At 35.4% G+C, this 16,700-nt stretch overlaps 1 protein-coding gene across 1 annotated transcript in view; it reads right to left on the reverse strand.

The window, feature by feature from the left end:
* The window catches only part of QRFPR (pyroglutamylated RFamide peptide receptor), a 46,229-nt gene that overhangs the window by 8,235 nt on the left and 21,294 nt on the right, over window positions 1-16,700 (reverse strand). The window contains exon 2 of the mRNA XM_059395333.1: window positions 1,042-1,200. Coding sequence (XP_059251316.1) covers window positions 1,042-1,200 — 159 coding nt within the window. The remainder of the gene's footprint in view (window positions 1-1,041; window positions 1,201-16,700) is intronic.

Below are 16,700 nucleotides of genomic sequence, written 5' to 3' on the forward strand. Positions count from 1 at the left end.
ATGTCAATTATTAAAAGCAACGAAGCCTTTGAATTCCTTGTAGGGAGGATATGCCATACATTTGAAACTAACTAAAACTAATGAATATTTTTCCTGTTGATTTATCTGTTTATTTCAAACTATGTAAAATGGGTTTAGCATTGCAAAGCCTTCAGGAGTTCTTTCTGTAATTCTACTCTCCCATGCTGGCTGATTCTTACAGCAGAAATAAACGTTTACTCATTCCTCGCAAGTGAGATATTAGTAAAAATTTCTCTTTGGTTATCGCATTAGTTGCTCCCTCGACCTCTCATTGGTGAACTGTCATACATTCAAACCACTGGGAAGCACATTAAGATTTTAAATGCTTTGGTTATAATGATCAGATAGAGAAATTCTTCCATCTTACTGTGCTAGGCTTTAGGACATCACCTTGAGCTCGCCACTTATCATGAGGTACCTGCTCATCATGACTTGTTCACTCAGGAATGGTTACATAAACCTGAGGATTCAGGAATGCCTGAGCAAAATTATGAAGTGGATAGAATTTGTGCTCATCAGGCACCTCTAGCATTCAAAACCCAGGGTTCTCATGAGTCCTCTGAACTTCTACTATTGTGGCCTCACCACTGGGGTCACCTCTGAGCAGCACTCCAGTTCTCTACCTTTCTGAAAAGCATCTTTCCTTCCCATATCAAAATCTACCTGCTCTAAGAAGGGCCTCTTACCTGAGGATGACAGTTTACAAATCTAACAAATGTTAATGTGATAATGCCACTGAAGGGTGATCTTAAATTAGCTAAAAGTAGTGCTTAAAAGGTTAAGACTTGAACTGAAGAACTAACTCTGAAATGCAAAATTTTAAATGTGGGGGTAGGCCTAAAGGAGAAAAGGAGCCAAGGTCTAGGTAAATGGGAGAGGTCTGAAATCCTGAAGTTACCCCATGATGCCTACAAGCTACACCCGAAGCTATTTGTGTGGTTCATCAACACAGTTCACTTTGAAGAAATTCAGTGTGCTCTGTAATAAAGAATGGCCATACTGCCACTGGTACATCCTCACCTAGCATGGTGAAAGCCCTTCTGTTGGTGTACTGCCACTTCATTTTAAAAGGATGCACAAGTCCCTGGTGCCTTTCCACAGCAATGCAGGTCATGGTGAGAATCTCTGTCATGATAGCAGTGGACTGGACAAATGGCAGCATCTTGCAAACGAAGGCACCTGCAAAAAGAAAGAGGACAGTCAAACATCAAGAGGGAAAGTTTTTCTGTGTTTCTGTAATTGTTGCGGTTAATTAATTCTGAGCCTCTGTTCAAAAGTTTTATGACTATAATTACATTATAGATTCAACATAATTGAGAAAGGTGGAACTGGCTAACATTTTCTCTAAGTACCTAAATTATAGGTGATTACCTAGAAGAGGACAATGAAAAGGCAAGTAAATATCTGGTCATTGATAATAGGCAGGAAAAAAAATCAATGTGAGTCTTGCTGAAGAAAGAGCAAAGGCAGTCTCCTAGAGTCACAACCACACAGTAATCTTTGATTATTTTTTCCTTTTTGGTTCTCTGTCAAATCATGACAAAGGAAGAATTCTCACCAAAGACTCCAATCTCTTCTTTTATTTTTTAGTCTCCTTTAATTTTCTGTCTACAACCTTATGTGTGGCTTACATCATTATACTCTTAACTGATTTCACTTTCTCCAGTGCAAAGGCCTCAAACTGGTGGCTCCTGGGCAAGATTAGGTCTACAAACATGCTCTGCATGATTTACACAATATTCTTGCAATACGTGAATACATCATCAGCATTCGAAATGTTTACACTACTTGTCTTGCCCTGTCACCATTTATTTGTAACGCTGATTTGATGTTTCTGCTCTTGAATCCATCTTACTCATGGCTATCAAACTCATTACTCTTTTTATCAGATAATCGGAGCTCAGGGAATATGAAAAGTTGGAAGAAACCTCAGAAGTCATGGAATTTTCAAGCTCTCTCCAAAACCAGAAATCATCTTTTCAGCTTCTCTCACAGATGCTCTGCCAAACTCTGCTTAACACACCTGCAGAGGAGACTTCCTGGCCAGCATACTCCCATCTCAAGCTGATGCTTTAGGTTTTTGTTGTTGTTGTTTTTCCTTCTTCTGCTTAGAATATTCTTCCCCCAGACAACTGCCTCCCACCCTTCACCATGGTCTTTGCTCAAGTGCCTCTTCAATGAGGCTCATATGCTCTGACAGCATATCCTTAACTAAGGTTTGCCCCATTCCCCTTCCACCTCCTCTCATCCCTTGGGTCTTATTTTACTCTTTTCCTATAACTCTTTCACTAGAGAAAGTGCTTTTTAATAGTTCTACCCGCTTCTTCCAGTTTCGCTTTCTGAAAGTTTCAGAACTAACCAACTATCTTTTCCAAACCTCTGCTCTTATATTCAAAAGAAACTTTCATGTCATTCCTAGGTCTTTTCTTTTCGGATTGTCCCTGCTGTTCTTCATTTGACATGATTTTCAAACTTTCAATTCCTTGGACACCTTCCAAGGACTTCCTCTTGTTAGTAAACACGTGGTTAGGAAGGAAGGAAACCTACCATCCTCAAGATGCAGTCTGGCCAAAGCAGAAACTGCAAGATTATATTGCCTCCTTCGGTCTGAACACCCTCTTCTGTGACTGTAACTAAAATTTACATCAGTCTTTGATGTTAGAATTTTTACATGGTTGGTTTCCATTGCACTTGAAATCAACTTGGAATAAACTAAATTGGTCTAATAGAAAACTACTGTTTTTTAAAGAAAATTTTTGTTAATCCAAGATCTTGTGACTAAGGAAAAAAAAAATGTATGTAGATATCACTAGATATTCCCTTTCTAGTCCTTTTTGGAAGCTTCCAATTTCAATCCAAAAGTCATTCACAATCACTCTTATCCTCTGTTCCTGTTCCCCAAATCCCAACCCTGTTCAATGTTAAGGCCTTTCCTTATCTAGCAAGATAGTTTATATGCTAAGTGCAGAAATTTGCTTTCAATTCTAATGTATTTCACTCTTCAAATACTGATCACACTGTAAATGAATTAAATTAGCTTAAATCCTGTTTTGGATGTGACACTTGAATAGAGGAATATATGAATAAATTATTCATCTGAATGTTTCTCCTTTTTTTGTTTTTGTTTTTAAATCTGATGAGTTCTTCTATTCTTTTAACCAAGTTGTTTATAAAAAAAAAAAAAAGTCTGACAGGCTGAGGTTAAAGAAACATCAGAAAAATTTTCCATGAAATAAACATAGACTCATTATCAGCACAGCTTAGATATAACTATCCAAGCAACTAAGAATTATTATGGTAATGTTATTTACTGTATATAAATATATTATATTTACATATGTTATATACATTTTATACATATATATTTATATACATTTATATAAGTAGATAAGACTACATTCACTGTGTCTTATCTCATGGTAGTGTTATCCATCTCAAATATATTCATTTTGTCTATCATAACAGCATTGGAAATTGGTCACCTGATTCTGTGCTATCAGGACACATTGTGATCCTGAGTCACCTGATTCACTCTGAGCCTTGATTTCATCATTTGTAAAAGGGATTAATAACACCCATCTGTCATAAGACTGAAGTGTGTGCTTTATAAAATCACATAAATACCCAGTACAGATGTGTTACTTAATAAATGAAAGTTCTGGGGCAGCTGGGTGGCTCAGTGGTCTAAAGCCTCTCCCTTCAACTCAGGTCATGGTGTCAGGGTCCTGGGATCGAGCCCCACATTGGGCTTTCTGCTCGGCAGGGAGCCTGCTTCCCCCTCTTTCTCTGCCTGCCTCTCTGCCTACTTGTGATCTCTGTCTGTCAAATAAATAAAAATCTTTAAAAAAAAATTAAATGAAAGCTCTTTTATCATCAGACTACCTGCATAAAAAAATTGAGGTAAATTTGATATGTTTAGAGCTAACAGATTTTTTTTGTGAATAGGTTCTAAACTACACATGAAAGGATAGCTAGTTTTATAACATTTCCCAGATAAAGATAGTGCAGCTCAAAAAACTCAAGTGATTTGCCTACATCCACACAGCTGTTTATTGACAGATGAGGGCATGTGACTAGGTCATCTGAATCTAGTTCTTTTCTCCATGCCACTTTCACTTAACTTAATGCACTCGTGCTATGTGGCATAGATTTCTTGTCTCATAAGTGTTTAATAATCTTATTTTATAATCCACTTGAGCATTTTGCACCAAGTTGTACTAGTTCTATAATCTGTCCTCTTATCCTTTTAAGGCAACCAGATAGCATTAGCCTAACTCATTATTTCTGACATTTCTTCAACTAATATTTAAGAAATTACAGAAAATGTTTTCTTCTTTTTTAAAAAAGATTTTATTATTTATTTGTTTATTTGCATGTGCAAGTGTAGGGAGGGGCAGAGGGAAAAGGAAAGAGAGAATCTCAAGCAGACTCCATGGGCTGAGCATGGCCTGGATGCTTAATTAATTGAGACACCCAGGTGATACTGACAGTGTTTTCTTGATCACACTGCCGAGTTTCTTCAATGTTATGGCATGGTACTTATTTAGGCTAAAACTTTGAGTTTTTTAAAAATAAATAAATAGATGCTCTTTTCCTATTTACTGTCTTATCTTGGATCTTTATTTTCATTCTAACCATTTTTGGTATGCTCTTTTTAAATTTGGACATTTTTTCCCAAGGTTTAGAAGACTAAAGTAAAATAGGCATTGAAGAGATTTTTTTTTCCCCTCTGTCTTTCATTAAATTTCCAGCCCTCCTTTCCTTTTTCAGCATCTTATTCTGGTAATCTCTCTAACAGCACTCTGGCCCTTCCTAGGACAAGGCACACAGAGGTATTCCTTGTAGGTTCTGCCTATTGCTTGGGGAGATTCTCAACTCAGAGGTACAGAACCCTTGGGGATGATTGGGTTTACATGACTGAAATAATGCTGCCTGAAATAAAAGAGGGTTGTTTGGTATATAACAGTCACTGTAACAGACATTCTTTGATTTATTTTTCATTTTTTCTTTCTTTTTATTAATTGAAATTTTTATGAGATAATTATAGATTCACATGCAGTTGTAAAAAATAATACAGACATATTCCTTGTGTAGTTTTTCCAGTTTCCCCCAATGGTAACATTTTGCAAAATTACAGTAAAATATTACTACCAAGATATAGACATTAATATGATCTGCTGATTATATTCAGATTTTCCAGTTTTGCTTTAAGTCTTTTCTGTGTGTGTATGTGTGTTCTATATGATTTTATTACTTGTGTAAATTTAGGTATTTGCCACAACAGTCAAGATACTAAACAGTTCCAACACCCTCCTGCTGCCTTTTAATAAGCACACCCAAGGCCCTCCTGCCTCTACCCATCCCTGTCACTAACTACAGGCAATCTTCCATTTTTAATCTGTCTTCCATTTGTAAAATTTTAAAATTTCACAAATATTACATAAAATGAGTAATATAATAGATAATCTCTTGGGACTGTCCTTTTTTTTCTTTTAGCACAATCCCCTGGACACTCATCCAAGTCTTTGCACGTGTCAATAGTTTATTCTTTTATACTGCTTACCAGTATTCTCCAGTTTGTTTAATCACTCATTCATTGAAAACATCTGGGCTACTTCAGTTTTTTACTACTACAAATAAAATAGTTATGAATATTTGTGTACAGGTTTTGGTGTGAATACAAGTCGTCATTTTTCTGAGACAAATGTCAAGAATGTAATTTCCAGGTTGTATGATAATTGCATGTTTACACTTATAAGAAACTGTTAAACTATTTTCCAAAGTGACTGTATCATTTTGTGTTCCTATTGGCAAAGTATGAATTACCCACTTTCTTTACAGTCTTTTTTATTTTTTTGTCAAGATCTATTTATTTATTTGAAAGAGAAAGAGAGAGAGAGTGAGGGAATGCACAGGTCGGAAGGACAGAGAGAGAGAGAGAGAGAATCTAAAGCAGACTCTGTGTTGAGTATGGAAACTGACATGGGACAAAATCCCGCAACCCTGGGAACATGACCTGAACAGAAACCAAGAGTCAAATGTGTCACCCAGACACCCTAGTTTCTTCATATTCTTGTCAATATTTAGATTTGCCATTTTTTAAAATTTTAGTCACTCTGTTAGCTGCAGAGTGTTAGCATTTTTTTTCATTTCTTCTATTTCTAATAATACTGAACATGTTTTCATATGTTTCCTGTCTTCATGTGTGTCTGTATATTCTCTTAGATAAAATTCCCTTCATATCTTTTGCTGTCCATTTTCTACAAAAACTGCCTTTTTATAACTAAGGTTTAAGAGTACTTAATATGGGGACAGCTGGGTGGCTCAGTTACTTAAGCTACTGCTTTTGGTTCAGGTCATGATTCTAGGGTCCTAGGATTAAGCCCTGTATTGGCTTCTTCCCCTCCTCCTGCTCATGCTTGCTCCCCCTCTCATTTACTCTTTCTCTTTCAAAGAAAAAAAAAGAGTACTTAATATGGATCTAGATGCTAATCCTTTATCAGACAAAAGATATATGCTTTACAAGTATTTTCTTCCAATTTAGCTTATCTTTTCATCTCTTCACCAGGACTTTCACAGAGTAAGTATTTAATTTTGATGAGGTGAGTTTATTAATTTTTCCTTTTATGCATTGTACTTTTGGTTTTAGTTAAGAACTTTAAGAACTCTGTGTCCAATCCTGAAGATTTTCTCTTTTTTTTTTCTATAAGTTTTATAGTTTGCATATACATTTAAGTCTATGATCCATTTTGAGAAAATTTTAATATAAGTTGTGAGAATTAAGGAGTTCTTGTGTGTTTTGTTTGTTTCTTTTGGGCTACGAATGCCAATTGCTCCAGCAACAATTGTTGAACAGGTAAGTCCTTCCTCCATTGACATGCACCCTTGTCAAAAGCAGTTGGGCATATACATATAGATATATTTTTGAACTCTCTATACCATAATGTCTTGGTTACTTATCTACATGGGAAGCTTTAATATCAGTTAAAGGGAGTCCTCCCACTGTATTCTTTTTTGATAAGGTTACTTTAGCTCCAAGACCAGCAAATCACACCTGGTTAAATATCCAAACACTCTCCACTCCTAAGAAGGACTAACTCTTTAGAGGATGGGCTAGTAGGAAAGAGCAGCCAAAGTACAACAGCAGAGTGCACACAGCATACACCAGAAACACATCCTGAAGTTTCCTTTATTGTTGTTGTTATTGTTGTTTTCCTTTTCTTTCTTCTTTTTTTTTTTTAAACAAAACAACAAGACAGAGAGATTCATCCCAAAAGGACTCACAGCAAGGGATTTAATCAATACAATATAAGTAAGGTGTCTGAACTAGAATTCAGAACAATGATTATAAAGATACTGGCTGGTCTTAAAGGGAAATAAAACTATTAGATCACAAAGATAGATTCAGGGAACTCAGCAATTCCATAAAATGAAATAATATTCAAATTATAGGAATCCCAGAAGAAGAAGAGTGGGAAAAAGGGACTGAAGTTTTATTTGAACAAATTAGAGCTGAATACTTCCCTAATCTGGTGGAGCAAACAGATATTCAAGTTCAAAAGGCATAGAGAACTCCCCTCAAAAATCAATAAAAACAGGTCAACACAAAGACATATGATAATGAAATTTGCAAATTACAAAGATAAAGAGGAAATCCTGAAAGCAGCGTGGGACAAAAAGGTCCTTAATCTACAAGGGTAGACATATAAGGCTGGCAGCAGATCTGTCCACAGAGACCTGGCAGGCCAGAAAGGATTGGCATGATATATTCAATGTGCTAAATGAGAAAAATATGCAGCCATACTTTATCCAGCAAGGCTGTTATTCAGAATAGGAGAGATAAAGAGTTTCCAAGACAAAAACTAAAGGAATCATGAACACTAAACCAGCTCTGCAAGAAATATTACAAGGGACTATTTAAGCATAAAGAGATGCCAAAAGCAATGAAGATGGGGGGTAGGGAAGGGGTGCCTGCTTGGCTCGGTCTGTTAACTGTCTGCTTTCAACCCAGGTCATGATCTCAGGGTCCTGAGATTGAGGCCACATCAGGTTCCCAGCTCAGTGGGAAACCTGCTTCTTTCTCTTCCTATGCCTGCTGCTCCCCTTCCTAGTGCTTTCTCTTTCTGTGTCAAATAAATAAATAAAATCTTAAAAAAAAAAAAAGACCAAAAATGGAGACAATCTACATGGACTTTATAGATAACATAATGGCAGGAAATTCATATCTTTCAATAATTACTCTGATTGTAAAGGACTCCATGCCCCAATCAAAAGATACAGAGTACCAGGAAGGATTAAAAAAAAAAAGACCCATCAATATGCTGCTTATAAGAGACTCATGTTAGATCCAAAGACACCTTCAGATTGAAAGTGAGGGGGTGGAGAACTATTTATCATTCCAATGAGATCAAAAGAAAGCTGGAGCAGCCGTCCTTATTTAGATAAACTCAATTTTAAACTAAAGACTGTAATAAGAGACGAAGGACACTGTGTCATAATAAAGGGGTCTATCCAACAAGAATATTTAACAATTGCAAATATTTATGCTCCTAACTGGGGGCAGCCAAATGTATAAAACAATTAATAACAAACTTAAAGAAACTTACCGATAATAATACAATAATAGGAGGGGACTTTAACACACCACTTACAGCAATGGACAGATTATCTAAGCAGAAGATTAATAAGGAAACAAGGGCTTTGGATGACACACTGGACCAGGTGGACTTAATAGATATATTCAGAGCATTTCCTCATAAAGCAACAGAATACACATTCTTTCCAAGTGCACATGGAAGATTCTCTAGAATAGATCACATACTAGATCACAAAACAGGACTCAACTGGTATGAAAAGATTGAGATCATACAATGCATATTTTCAGACCACAATGCTATGAAACTTGAAATAAACCACAAGAAAAAACTTGGAAGAACTACAAATACATGGAGGTTAAAGAATATCCTACTAAATAATGAATGGGTCAGCCAGGAAATTAAAGAATAATTTTTAAAATACACAGAAGCAAATGAAAAAGGAGCAAGAAACGTTTCAAAAACCCAACCTAAACTTATACCTAAAGGACCTGGAAAAAGAATAGCAAATAAAGCCTAAATGCAGCAGAAGAAGGGAAATAATAAAGATCAGAGCTTAAATCAATGATCTAGACATAAAGCAAACAAACAGCAGTAGAGCCCATCAATGAAACTAAGAGCTAGATCATTGAAAGAATTAACAAGAATTGATAACTCCCTAGCCAGACTTATCAAAAAGAAAAAAGAAGGATCCAAATAAATAAAATCATGTATTAAAGAGGAGTGATCACAATCAACACCACAGAAATATAAACAATTATGAGATAATATTATGAGCAATTATATGCCAACAAATTAGGGAACCTGGAAAAAATGGATGAATTCCTAGAAATGTATATACTACTAAATTGAAACAAGAAGAAATAGAAAATCTAAACAGACCAATAACCAGGAAAGAAATTTCAAAAAGAGGTTTCAAAAATCCCTCAACAAATAAGAGTCCAGGGCTAGATGGCCTTCCAGTGGAGGCTTACCAAACATTTAAAGAAGAATTAATAATCTCCTCCAGTCCCGTCCATATTGATACAAAAGTTGGGTATTCATCCTTTTTATAGAGGTATAATATTCCATTGTATATATGAACGATATCTTTATCCATTCATCTGTTGAAGGGCATCATGGCTCTTTCTACAATTTGGTGATTATGGCCATGGCTGCTATGAACATTGGGGTATATATGGCCCTTCTTTTCACTATATCTGTATCTTTGGGGAAAAAAACCCAGTGGTGCAATTACAGGGTCATAGGGTAGCTCTATTTTTAATTTCTTAAGGAACCTCCATGCTGTTTTCCAAAGTGGCTGTACCAACTTGCATTCCCACCAACAGTGTAAAAGGGTTCCCCTTTCTCCACATTCCCTCCAACACTTGTTGCTTCCTGTCTTAATAATTTTGGTCATTCAAACTGGTATAAAGTGGTATCTTAATGTGGTTTTGATTTGAATGTCCCTGATGGCTAATGATGATGAACATTTTTTCATGTGCCTGTTAGCCATTTGTATGTCTTCTTTGGAGAAGTGTCTGTTTATGTCTTCTGCCCATTTTTTGACACGATTATCTGTTTTTTGGGTGTTGAGTTTGAGGAGTTCTTTATAGATCTTGAATATCAGCCCTTTGTCTGTAGTGTCATTTGAAAATATCTTCTTTCATTCTTTGGATTGATTCTTTGTATTGTTGACTTTTTCCTTTGCTGTGCAGAAGCTTTTGATCTTGATGAAGTCCCAAAAGTTTTTCACTTTTGTTTCTTTTGCCTTTGGAGACATGTCTTGAAAGAAGTTGCCATGGCCGATGTTGAAGAGGTTACTGCCTATGTTCTCCTCTAGGATTTTGATAGATTCCTGTTTCACGTTGAGGATTTTTATCCATTTTGAATTTATCTTTATGTATGGTGTAAGAGAATGGTCAAGTTTCACTCTTCTATACATAGCTGTTTAATTTTCCCAGCACCATTTATTAAAGAGACTATCTTTTTCCACAGATATTTTTTCTTGTTTTGTTGAAGATTATTTGACCATAGAGTTGCAGGTCCATATCTGGACTCTTTACTCTGTTCCACTGGTCTATATGTCTGTTTTTGTGCCAGTACCATGCGGTCTTGAAGATCACAGCTTTGTAGTAAAGCTTTAAAATCAGGCAATGTTATGCACCCACCTTTGTTTTCTTTTTCAACATTTCCTTAGCAATTCTGGTTCCATACAAATTTTAGGATTGTTTGTTCCAGCACTTTGAAAAGTGCCGGTGGGATTTTGATCGGGATGGCACTGAAAGTGTAGATTACTCTGAGCAGTTTAGACATTCACTTATTTGTGGAGCACAAGGAATAATATGGAGGACATTAGGAGAAGTAAAGGAAAAGTGAATTGGGGAAAATTGGAGGGGGAGATGAACCATGAAAGACTGTGGACTCTGAGAAACAAACTGAGGTTTTTGGAAGGAGGAGTGTGGGGGGATGGGTGAGCCTGGTGGTGGGTATTAAGAAAGGCATGTATTGCATGGAGCACTGGGTGTAGTGCATAAGCAATTTCTCTTGGAACACTGAAAAACTAAAATAAAATTGAAAGAAAGAAAGAAAGAAAGAAAGAAAGAAAGAAAGAAAGAAAGAAAGAAAGAATACCTATTCTTCTGAAACTGTTCCAAAAAATAGAAATGGAAGGAAAACTTACAAGCTCATTCTATGAGGCCAGAATTACCTTGATCCCAAAGCCAGACAAGCATCTTAAATATGCTGAGTCTTCCAATCCATGAGCATAGTATGTCTCTCCATTTACTTATGTATTCTCTGACTTCCTTTATCAGCATTTTATAATTTTCAGCCTATAAGACCTGTATGTTTTGTTTTGTAGTATACCTAAGTATTTCATTTTCCCAGGATTAATTATAAGTAGTGTTATATTTTTCATTTTAGTTTCTGAATGTTACTTGTTATATGTAGAAATACCACTAAATTTTGTACACTGATCTTGTATACTGTGACCTTGCTGAATTCACTTATTATGGGAGTTTTCACTAGATTCCTTGGGATTTTCTGTGCAGAAAATAATGTCATCTGTATTATTTCTTCCTTTCCAAAGTGCATGTCTTAGATTTCCTTTCTTTGTCTTTGTGCAGTGGCTTGAATTTTGAGAGCTATGTTACATAAGAGGGGTATGAACAAACATCCTTACCCTGTTCCCAATCTTAGAACAAAAGTATTCAGTCTTTTACCATTAAATACAGTGTTACTTGTAGGTTTTTACATTTTACTTTTTACATTTTATCAAGTCGAGGAAGTTTCTATTTCTAACTTGCTGTGAATTTTCATCACGAATGGTACTAGATTTTGTAAAATGTTTTTCCTCTGCCAAGTGCTAGGATATATATGATTTTTCTTCTTTAGCTGATTACATTGATTAGCTATGGCAGATTACATTGATTATTTTAATAAATTCTGAGTCAATACTGAGTCAGTCTTATATAAGTACGATAAATCCCACTTAGTTATCTTTTTTATATGTTGTTGGATTCTATCTGCTAACATAGTAAGGATTTTTGTATCTAAGTTCATGAAAGATAGCAGTCTGCAGTTCTCCCTTTATTGTACTGTCTTTCTCTGGTTGATTTATCAGTGTTATAAAGGCCTCATAAAATGAATTAATAATTGTTTCCTCAGCTTACATTTTTGGAAGAGTTTGTGTAAAAGTAGCATTAATTCTTTAAATGTCCCACAGAATTCTCCAGTGTAACTATCTGGGCCTGGAGACTTCATTTTGGGAGAGTTTCAGCTGCAAAGTATTATTTGGTCACTTTCTTTTTAAAAATGTCTTAAAAAATTTTTTTTTTTAGATTTTATTTATTTGAGAGTGACCAAGCAAGAGAGAGAGCACCAAAGGGGGAAGGGAGGAGGAGGGGCAGAGAGAGAGAGACAGCAGACTCCCCACTTAGCAGGGCACCCAATTTGGGGCTTGATCCCAGGATCCCAGGATCATGACCTGAGCTAAAGGCAGATGCTTACATAAGTCACCCAGGCACCCCCCAAAAATGTCCTTTAAATCACATAATTTTGAGCATATGGTTTAAAATCAGAAGGGCTACAATTTAAAAGAATAGGTCTCTATTCACCCTTGCTCACCTGCTGTTCCCAACGTCTCCTTGTTTTTAATTCTTCTAGTGGTAACTTCACATTTTGAAAACAAGTTGTTTTAGACAGCCTTTCTTCATTTATGGACTTTACCATGATATATATTGACTTTCTTCTGAGATAGATGAACTTTTGGTCCACTTTTATCACCTCTTATTCCCTCTTCCGATAGCTTTTAATTTTCTTATAATAGCACTCTTCAATAACTTCTTTGGAAAGGTTATGGGAGATTATTTCCTAAATTCTTGCATGTAGCTTCCTCTATCTTAGACTCATAGAGAAATATACTTAAACCCCTATTCACTGGCCTATCAACTTCCAACAGTTTATCTTCTTCCCCACATTGCAAGATAGTGATACCTCACCTTCTTCCTCCTTTTCTTTTATCTTCTTCCTTCAAACTTCTATCAGCTTGCCTTTACATTTACTTTATCAACCAGGACAGCTTTTCATTCTGTTTCATAACCATATTAAGTCTTCTGGACTTGACCTACATTTTAATTATAAAAGATTAAAACTATAAACAGCATTTTCATTATTATGACTAAATACTATGACAAAGCCAATATATATGTTGCAATGTAAATACATTTCTCTTTCTCTGATTTTATAATTAAGATCCTTATTAATTTACTTATTGCTCTAAAGTATGCTATATTTTAATCCAGGCCGTAACTTTCTTGCAGAAGAATTTTGTTTATTTAATTTTTCCTGGAGTTTTTTATTGCATTTTTTTCTAGTTGGAAGAAGAAACATGTACCTTCTTTCAACACAGTCTAAGGGTTTATCTTATGAGCTTTGGAATTACTGCCTAGGTTTAGATCCTGGATCTACCATTAGTTGACTGTGAAACCTAAAGCAAATTATCTTACTTCTTTGTGTCTTGGGTTTTCTTATCTTTAGATGATGATAATAGTACTTATCCTATATAGCCATTAGAAGATTAAATGAAATAATAAGTATAATGTGCTTAGGATAGTGCCTGGCACTATGTGAAAGTGCATTCATTAATGTTAGCTACATTTATTGCTGTGATCATCACCATCATTGGCATCCTCATCATTTTTACTATTCTATCTCAACTTTTCACATTAACATATTTACTCCAAATCAGTCACAAATGGTGTTGGTAAAACTAGACAGCAACCTGCAAAAGAATGAAACTAGACCACTTTCTTACACCATGCATAAAAATAAACTCAAAATGGATGAAAGACCTAATTAAATGTGAGGCAGAAAACCATTAACCTCCTAGAGGAGAACACAGGCATAACCTTTCTAATATCGGTCATAGCAATTTCTTACTAGATGTTTCCTCAGACTAGGGAAACAAAAGCAGAAATGAATTATTGGGACTTCATCAATATTTGTTCTTTTAAGATTCTTCTAGAAGACTACTGAATCATAATTTTTTTTGATTTATTCATTTATTTTAGAGAGAGAGAGAGCATGAATGGGAGGGGCAGAGAGAGAGGGAGAGAGAATCTCAAGCAGACTCTGAAGCCTGATGTGGGGCTCAAGCTCATGAATCAAAGCTGAGATCACAAGCTGAGCCAAAACCAAGAGTCAGATGGTTAACTGACTTTGTCACCCAGGTGCCCTTATTGACTTCCAATTTTAATGACTGAAGTTTTTAATTTGTTGTTTTTTTTAAAGACTGCTGTCTTTATTTTTATTGGATTCCTTTTCCACTGTTTCTTCAATTTCATGGCTTCTTATTTCTTATGTTTTGTGAAAATTTTTTCAAGTAATTTCTTCAAAGTAATGATTTTAAAGTAAGCTCTTTAAGTTCTTGCATATGTGAAAATGGCTCTAAAATGACTTGAAATTCAAATATCACCTTTCTTTGGAATATTGAAGACTTTGCTTTATTGATTCTTAGAATGAATGTAAAGATTGTCCATCTGATTTTTTTTTGTCCCTTACAAGTCCTCCTTTACTATTTAGAAGCTTTTGTTGACCTCTTTGTAATTGTAATTCTGAAATATTGTAGGAAAATGTTGAAGCATATTTAATTTTTTACTCTTTGTTTGGCCTGTGTGCACCTTTTGAATTTTGAGACTTCTAACTCATTTATTTCTGTGCTTCCTTTTGTGCATTTTTTGTGGAACTCCTATTAATCAGATTTTGGAATTCCTGGATTGATTTTCCTATGCTTACTACCTTGGTTTACATGAATTTTTTGCTTTATTAATTCTCTTTGTCAATTTGCTCATATTATGGAGATTCTCTTGTCTTTGTCTTTATATATGAATTACATATTAATACATATTAATTACATATTATTACATATTAATTCAACTGTCCTATTTTCACTTTTAAGAACTTTTTCTTATTCTCAAAAGTGTTTATTTTCAGAGACACTTCTCGTGATTTATGAAGTCAGTATCTCCTTAAAAGCAGCCATCTCCCACTCAACATTAGTAACTCATTCGTGAAAAGAAGACATTCTGTGTGAAATGTGCACTGGTAGCCTATTTCTCATTACATAAAAAGCCAAATTAAACTCCCAACACATTTTGACTGTAAGTTGTAACTAAAACACAGTAAAACCATCATTTACCATATAAAATATTTAAAATAATGCTCTTGGTAGAAAAACAGAATGGTTGTTATCGAGCTGTTTGCATGTATGCTGCTCTGTATGCAGCATTTTCATGGTGTGTCATAAATATTTCTTTTCCAACAAGGCATAGCAAATAGCAAACATTAATAAATATATTAGAAAAGTGAAGGTAAATTTTGCCATAACAAGGAGACAAATACCTTGGATGTCCCATTACTTATGAAGAAAGGAACAGCCCGAAAACTTGAAAGGGGAGGGGTGTTCAGGTATAATCATTGTCATTGGTGTTGCAAAGTGATGTCATGGGTAAATGGGTTGCAAAGGTACTATTTCAGGAAAACTATGAAACTCAGAAGCTTACAGATTCCTTATTGCTTTAGTAGGGAGTGCTAAGTGGATTTTCGGGGAGGCAGATGACACTTTAGGATGAAAAACCTCAGAATGGAGCTTTATTTACTCTCTTCTAGTTCATGTTTATAGAATTCTTTGCATGGTGCTATAAGAAATATCAAGCAATTATATCTCCACTTCCTTCAGAGATAATTACTATCATTGTATTGTATAGCCTACACATTATTTTCAGCAAGTAATATCTAGGGGTTTAATTATATGCTTTCTAGGTTACTATAATGATTAACTTTTCCAGCTGATATTCTTTTTTAAAAAATTATTTATTTATTTATCATAGAGAGAAAGAGGGAGAACAAGCAGGAGGAAAATAGAGGGAGAAAGAGAAGCAGGCTCTCTGTTGTATAGGAAGCCCCATTAGGGGCTTGATCCTAGAACCCTGGGATCACTACCTGCCCTGAATGCGGATGCCCAATGGACTGAGCCACTCAGAGGCCCCCTAAATGATATTCTAAACAAGTTCAGTACTTGTAATTTGTCAGCATGACATTTAAAGAATTCTTCAACATTTTCATTCACGTCTTCTCAAAGCCAGACTTCTCTGCAAGAGTTAACAAAGAGTTGCGAAGAATGGCTCAGTTGCAAAGAATGTATAAAATGATGTAATGCTTCTCTCAGTGTCAGCAACATGTGGCACACACATCCCTTTGTGGACACTAGGCATGCTTTTCAAAACATCTATTTGTTTTTTATGTTCTACCAGCTATATTTGGAATATAGCTCAAGTTTGATATCCAGGATCTATAATGAACTCAAACTCAACACCCACAAAACAGACAATCATAACAGAAAATGGGCAGAAGATATGGACAGACACTTCTCCAATGAAGACATACAAATGGCTATCAGACACATGAAAAAATGTTCATCATCACTAGCCATCAGGGAGATTCAAATTAAAACTACACTGAGATATCACCTTACACCAGTTAGAATGGCCAAAATTAGCAAGACAGGAAACAACATGTGTTGGAGGGGATGTGGCGAAAGGGGAA

Source organism: Mustela nigripes, chromosome 1, assembly GCF_022355385.1.
Source record: "Mustela nigripes isolate SB6536 chromosome 1, MUSNIG.SB6536, whole genome shotgun sequence".
Classification (NCBI taxonomy): Eukaryota; Metazoa; Chordata; class Mammalia; order Carnivora; family Mustelidae; genus Mustela; species Mustela nigripes.